Below are 7,500 nucleotides of genomic sequence, written 5' to 3'. Positions count from 1 at the left end.
AGCGAGACTCGAACCCAAGACCTTCTCGAACCGATAGCGAGTGTCATATCACGAGACCACATCGCCGCATTAAATGGAGGAGTCAAACTCATGATCAGGTTTTGACAATTTTTAAAGTTTTCGAGTCGTCATTATTTGATGTCAGCATTTTCAGGCCAAAATTTAAGAAAATTGTTTTGCCAAAACACGGCAAACTGGACCAAGGACATCAAAATATTGACAGTGACAATTCGTTCATGGCTCTACACCAAGCTCTAATATAGACAATGCTCAAACTCGACAGCCCCCTCCCATGCATGGCGTGGTCCGTGGACAGGGAAAGTGATCAGTCAAGCGAGACAAGACTGAATATTATTGTCGATCATAAAATGACGAATCAATTATATGTAGTGTAAACAATTACCCCTCCCCCCCCCCCCCCCCCCGAAAAAAGCAACAAAACCAAAAAAAAAAACAACAAACAAACAAACAAAAAACCCCCACAGAAAACAAACAAACAAACAAGTTTTCAAACATGTCAAGTGCAAAATCGACTAAAGAATTCCGTGATCCAGACAATTCAATTCTAGAGGGCATGGACTTAGTCTTTTGCAAGTGGACGGTTTTTTAAATTCCTGATATCTCTTTGAAGTAGTCCAAGACATTTGCCAAGAGTCTTTGTGGTGGGGCTCCGGGAATTTTCTAATAAATTAACGTTGACAAAAAAACGTTTGATGGATTCATATAATATTACAGAGCACTACACAACAACAGTACAAAGTCACAGTTTCACCCATTGGTTTAGAAATGCAGGTTAACTGATAAAGAATTAATTGCGATTTAATTCCTCCACATTCAACATGATATTTATGTCGTACCTCTTCAAGTTAATGAGATATCAAATAAAGTCTCGGTTTTATTGAGTTTTTGACAAGGCAGGGGGGGGGGGGGGTATTTTTAAATCAATCGATCTTTGGAGGAGTTTTCTGGCCAAGATTTAAAATCCAATCTTATATTCGTGTGTATTTTTGTTAGTGGGGGGGGGGGGGGGGGGGGGGGGGGTTGGTTTGTTTTTGTGGGTTTTTTTTTAAACATGAAAGTACAGTATGTTATTAATTTACTTACATCGCCGTGGCGTGAGCTCGTATGTACGTTGTCTGTCATATGCCTACACCACGATCTGTCCTCTCCTCCCTCATGTACTCGGAGTTTGTAGGGATGTTGCTTTTTGACAGCCTCAAACTGGTCGGGAACGTGAACCTCTGACGGCCCCGAGCTCTTTTTCCTTCTACGTAGCCACTAAGTGTTTTTTGGGGGGAGATTTTATATAGCGCAATATCCACTAAGCGTGCTCAAAGCGCTTTACAAGGAGTCCATGACCAACAACAACAGGTAACATGAAGAACAAAACATGACGCCTGTTAGGCGATATTACATTTTTTCCGACAAAGACAAAACTGTTAACGGTCAGGTACTCATTTTACACCTGAGTACGGTGAGAGAATGTAAGTAAAGAGCCTTTTCAACGGACTCAACTATGCGCCGAGCAAGCCTCTCGAACCCAGAACGTTCCGATCCAAAAGCCAGTGTCATACCACATAGCCGCAAAGTATAAATCTGTCAATGTGTGTAAGGTCAAAAATCATCAAAATACCAGAGAACCTATCCGATGTCAATGCGAATACAAATAAGTACACGTAGAAATAGAAGTAGAGGAACATGCGTCGTGTTTTCGGTGACATTTGAAATACGACACCATCACCGAGAACATCCAATGAACAGTAGAGTTTTTTTGTCCAAGATAGATTATGCCTTAAATAGCCATGGCCAATGTCCTAACAAACAACAAAACAACTGACCACGTGACACACACTGGCGTTCTTTGTTCATTGTGACGTAATAGATTGATTTATTCAAGATTTCTGAACAAGTGAATTTAACAACTTAAACAAAAAAAAAAAAGAAAGGAAGAAAAACAAAACAAAACAACAAACAAAAACACTGAACGCTTCGGACTCAAAACCCTTCTTCAGCGAATTAAAAAACAATAAAAAACAATAATCAGATCGTACCGAATGCTTTTCTGCTGTCTGTCAGGAATTAAAGGAATTAATGTTTTATTTGGGGTTTTTTTGTAATTGGTTGCAGCAGGGTTTTAATTAATTAATCGAATTAAAACTTAATTAAATTAATTACATTAATTATATTAATTAAATTAAAGCGGCCTTTGCTTTCGTGCCGAAAGGTACCGAGTTCGATCACCCGCCGCTGCGTTTGATGGCCTTGAGTAAGTCACCTCGCCCGAGCTCAATTTGCGGCGCTGCACTGCGGTTGACGCCTGGGTTTTTCCAGTCTTGCCTTGGAATAGACCCTAGAGACAAATTTCCCCTATAAGATGAATAAAAGGACTTTAATCTAATTCTTAATTTTAATTCTAATGAATTAATTTTTAAAAAGAGGAAAGTGTTTTTCGAAGGGCTAATATCCTGTAAAAAGGGTATCTAGTCAGCATTTGCCATTATCAGCTTTCCATAGAGAAACCAGGAAAAATGTCAAGATGTGCCTTATGGAATGTCCCCAGTTTTTTTCATTATTATTCTTTGTTATCATTCCATTCCTTCCTCAAACTGTTTACCTTGAACTAATATCACCCAGCTAACGAACAAAAAAAAAAAAAAAAGAAAAGAAATTAAAGGGTTTGTTCTTATTAATCGGACTGGTGATTTCGGCCACTGATGATTGACTGTGATATTGACACCTAGATAACCACGCCTCTAGGACAGTCGTCATAATGTAAACAATGGCAGTGATTGGTAGACATAGCAAACTACACAGGATTTACTGTTGATGAGTGTCTTAATAAAATACCTACTGTTCTACCGCTTGATGAATAAAACCGACACCGAATACTATGTGCTAATAGGATTCAATAGTCGTACCGTCACTTCCTTCCTAATGACGTATGGTAACTTAGTAACACTGGCTCTAAACTATCGGAACAATGACGGACGCCGTATGAAATATTTCTCCGGCGAGCTTAAAAGCGTATCCAGAGGAAAAAAAACCCCATCAGTTTGATCATGTTTTGACTTTTACACATTCTGATCACAAGGCATATGAAAAGGGAATGAAAAGTTCTCGCCAGCATGAAGAATAAAAAGTAAAGATTTTCTTTGTTTAGAACCAAGATGGCCGCCGTTGCCGGGCGCGTGACATCAGACTACTGAATCCAATTCAAAAATTAATAATATTATCGAGGAAATCGTGTGATAACCAGTCACCCATCTGGTGGTATAGATAGAATGCGCTTGGCCAAGGAGTTCACAACATTGCCATCCGGAAGTATAACGGACCAACACACAAACCCTGTGTAACCATGAACTTTTATAGTCTGGTTAATACAGTTTAGTGAGAACAACTCACAAACGCGGATGGCAAAAACAATAACAAAGTCCTGAGTGACGTAATCTGCATACTATCTATAAAAAACATTAACAATGATCAGAAAGAGGTCGATTTCACTCACGTTATTGCTTATAAACAACCAGCCATGCGTGTCTGAACACGTGTGAAGGTGTGTCACAAATTCAATGTTTTGATTGGTCAAAAATCTACTAGTTAATAGGATCCAATAGTCTGATGTCACGTCCGCCCAGCAACGGACAGCTTGGTTCTAAACAAAGAAAATCGGTACTGTTTATTCTTCATGCTGGCTAGAACCTTTTCACAGGTGTGTGTATACAATATTATGATATACACTCATACACAAGCAGCCAATCACAGACTCTATCGCTATTTCGAAGAACCGACACCTCTCTGCATATTCTTATCACGTCGGCATTCGTTCTAATATAAAAGACACCCTACATGATTGGCTTCGACACACACACACCAACAAACCCCCTTTAGACATGCTATATCTCCCTCAACATATCAATAAACTAGATAAATAATAAAGTTCCCTTTAGTCTTCCGGAAGCGGAGATTTGACTTCAGGTCTATTCCAAGAAAAGACTGGAATAACCCAGGTGTCAGCTAGAGAGAGAGAGAGAGAGAGAGAGAGAGAGAGAGAGAGAGAGAGAGAGAGAGAGAGAGAGAGAGAGAGAGAGAGAGAGGTCGCTTGCTTCGGGCCACATAAAGTGGTGAATGTTCGAACTAGATATCTATCTGTCGTGTACGAAGCAAATACCATACAGATGAGTTACACTGCCCCTCCATCATGTGATTTTTTGGCAAGGCACGATTTCCTCGAACCTTTTTGCATGTCCCGAGGAGTTCGAAGAAACCGTGGTGGAGTGTAATATTCCTTCTAGAAAAAAAAAAAAAAAAAAAAAAAAAAAAAAAAAACATCCGAAGGCCACAACAAAACCCGATTGTTATGGAGACCTGTCAAAGAGTGACTGGCTGGCCTCTCGTGCCTCACACTGACAAAACATCGTTAGCATTTGGATATATATCGATATAGTACAAAACGCCCAGCTTATTCAAGTCTCATATCTTAGACTTTACAATTTGCAAGTCGAGGTTCATTCTAATCTATCGATATTATACTAATGCGGAGTAAACATGAAAACAACAACAACAGGTTTTTTTTTTTTGTTTTGCTTTTTGTTGTTGTTGTTTTTTTTTTTTTTTTGTTTTTTTTTTTTAAACCGTACTCGAAAGAAAAACCCAACAACAACAAATATTAACATAATTTTGGCCAGAAAACTCGTCTTCCAATTATAGATCGATTAAATGACTTCGTATTGGCAAACATCGCTCAATCAAAGAATTGTGCAAGTCCCAGGTTTGAGAGTTTTTGCCAAGATGAGAGTAATTTATATCGATTGATATTTGAAGAACGAGTTTTCTTAACAAAATCTTTAATATGATTTTTAAAATAAAAATGATTACGGCAGTTTGTCAGTTTACGGGCAATGGGAGGAGGTAAGGCAGGACATTCTTGTAATATAATATCGATGCTAAAATCGATTTGTCGTTATCCTTCCTCTCGATGTGACAGATGATATCCTGTTCGTCTGATGTCCCGGAAGTCCAACACCTCTCCATCTTTGCTGCTGCCGTGGATCATAACATAATAACAATATTGTAACTTACTTCTTTGATGGAATATATAGGGATGGATCCAGATTGCTCAGTTGATAGAGCAACGTCTTCACACAAAATGATTGGTTCCGTTCCAGGTTCAGTCCTCGGCAAGTTGTGTGGATGTAAAATAAACTCAAACTAAGATTCACTACTTCTAAAATGCAGTTATGTGGTCTAGTGGTATGGCACTCGCTTTCGGGTTGGAAGGTCATGGGCTCGAGCCTCGCTTGGCGCATAGTTGAGTCGTTGGAAAAGGCTCTTTACTCACATTCTCTCACTGTCCTCAGGTTTAAAATGAGTATCTGGTCGTTAACAGCATTATCTCTGTCGGAAAAAAAATGTAATATCGCCCAAACAGGTGTCATGTCTCATTCTATAATATGTTAAATGTTGCTGTTGATTATGGACCCTTTGTAAAGCGCTTTGAGCACGTTTAGTGGATATCGCGCTATAAAAATAAATGCTCAATTTTTTTTCTGCCGTTGGTGAAGTATGCAAGTGTTTTACTGTTAAGGTAGAGTTAAACCCCCCCCCCCCCCCCCCTCTCTTTATACAACATGAAATAACAACATTTGAATTTCTGTCTGATACAAATTACAATGATAAATAATTTCTTTCTTTCTCTTCTTCCCCAGGCTCAAGATCTTTCAGATGAACAAATTAAGGGTGAGTGACCAACATAATAATTTTATTGACGAAAAGGGGTGGACAGTGGTGGACAATAGCAATTTGACGTTATCCTGGTCATTGGACGTAGCATAGCAGAGTAAGCCTTTTTTTGTGTGAGGCGAAAAAACAAAAACAAAAGAAACAAACTTAAGCTTTTATATAGCGCAATATCCACTAAACGTACTCAAAGCAACACGAAACATAGAATGAGACATGATGCCTGTTAGAAGTGAGAATGTGAGCAAAGAGTCTTTTCCAAGGACTCATCTATGCGCCGAGCGAGGCTCGACCACAGGACCTTCCGATCTGAAAGCGAATGTAATGCTACATGACCACATAGCCGCACGAAAGCAGTTTCTAATCCTTTAACTGTTTTCCCCGTAAACCCATCCCTTTCCACACAAATAACAACAACAATGCGATGCGGGGTTTATTGATTATAATGACCCTCATCTTGTTAAAACCTCTGAAATCTGGGATTTCTTTCAGGCAATTTTGTTAATACATAGTTTTCCAGATTACGGACGTTTGCTGCTTATAGACTTAGTAGTATTTGATAAAGGCGGTGATGGAGACTATGGCGTCTGCCATTGTTCCAATAGTTTAGAACCAGTTACTATGCGTCATCACGAGGGAAGTGACGTCACGACTGTTGAATCCTATTTTAATTATAACTGATTTGACTACAAATTTCACGTCATATCCATTTTATCCCCCCCCCCCCCCCCTTCCAGAATACCGCGAGGCCTTTGCCATCTTTGACAAGAACGGGGACGGGAAAATCTCCACCACCGAGCTGGCCACTGTTGTCAGGGCCCTTCACAGAAACCCAACCCAGGCCGATATCGAACAGATGCACAAGGAAGTCGACACAGATGGTAGGTACACCTAGTCACCCTGTGTATAGACAGAATGAAGTTGACGTCACTTAGATCTTTGTTATTGTTTTTTGCCATCCATGTTTATGAGTAATTCTCACTAAACTGTATTAACCAATCTAAACGTTCAATGTTACACATAGTTTTGTGTGTTGGTCTGTTATATTTGCGGGTGGCAATGTTGTATCTATCTATAGATAGTATAGATAGAATGAAGTTGACGTCACTCGGGTCTTTGTTATTGTTTTTTGCCATCCACGAGTAATTCTCACTTAACTGTATTATCAAGACTATAAAAGTTCATGGTTACTCAGAGTTTTGTGTGTTGGGCCGTTATACTTTCGGATGGCAATCTCAGACAGGTGCATCGTATCTATACGCATGGCTAAGAATCTCACAACATTGCCATCCGGAAGTATAACGGAGCAACATGCAAAACTATGTGTAACCTTGAACGTTTATAGTCTGGTTAATAAAGAGAATTACTCATAAACATGGATGGCAAAAAAAAACAAAAAAAAACACATCTATCTATCTATTTATCTATCTATCTATCTATCTATCTATCTATCTATCTATCTATCTATCTATCTATCTATCTATCTATCTATCTATCTATCTATCTATCTATCTATCTATCTGTCTGTCTGTCTGTCCGTCTATCTATCTATCTATCATCCATCTATCCATTTGTCTTTCTGTCTAGCTAGACTATCATTAAAGCAAATAAACATCGAATGATTTTCCTTTGTCTTGAGCTACGTGGAATAGACAGAGACAAAGAGACACACCCCACAGCCTGTTTCAAATCATCATAATGGATTAATTGTATTGATAATTTACACAGCTACCTACTCATATTTTTATACGTCAGCCACGTGTG

At 39.0% G+C, this 7,500-nt stretch overlaps 1 protein-coding gene across 1 annotated transcript in view; it reads left to right on the top strand.

Moving 5' to 3' along the window:
* The window catches only part of LOC144963183 (neo-calmodulin-like), a 24,041-nt gene that overhangs the window by 5,660 nt on the left and 10,881 nt on the right, over nt 1-7,500 (top strand). Inside the window, exons 2-3 of the mRNA XM_078896907.1 lie at nt 5,706-5,736; nt 6,474-6,617. Of these exons, the coding sequence (XP_078753033.1) occupies nt 5,706-5,736; nt 6,474-6,617 (175 nt within the window). The remainder of the gene's footprint in view (nt 1-5,705; nt 5,737-6,473; nt 6,618-7,500) is intronic.

The sequence above is a fragment of the Berghia stephanieae genome, chromosome 1 (genome assembly GCF_034508935.2).
Source record: "Berghia stephanieae isolate SIO BIC M18660-M18661 chromosome 1, UCSD_Bste_1.3, whole genome shotgun sequence".
Lineage (NCBI taxonomy): Eukaryota > Metazoa > Mollusca > Gastropoda > Nudibranchia > Aeolidiidae > Berghia > Berghia stephanieae.
Note: the sequence above shows the minus strand (reverse complement) of the source record. Positions and strands in the feature narration are given on the sequence as shown.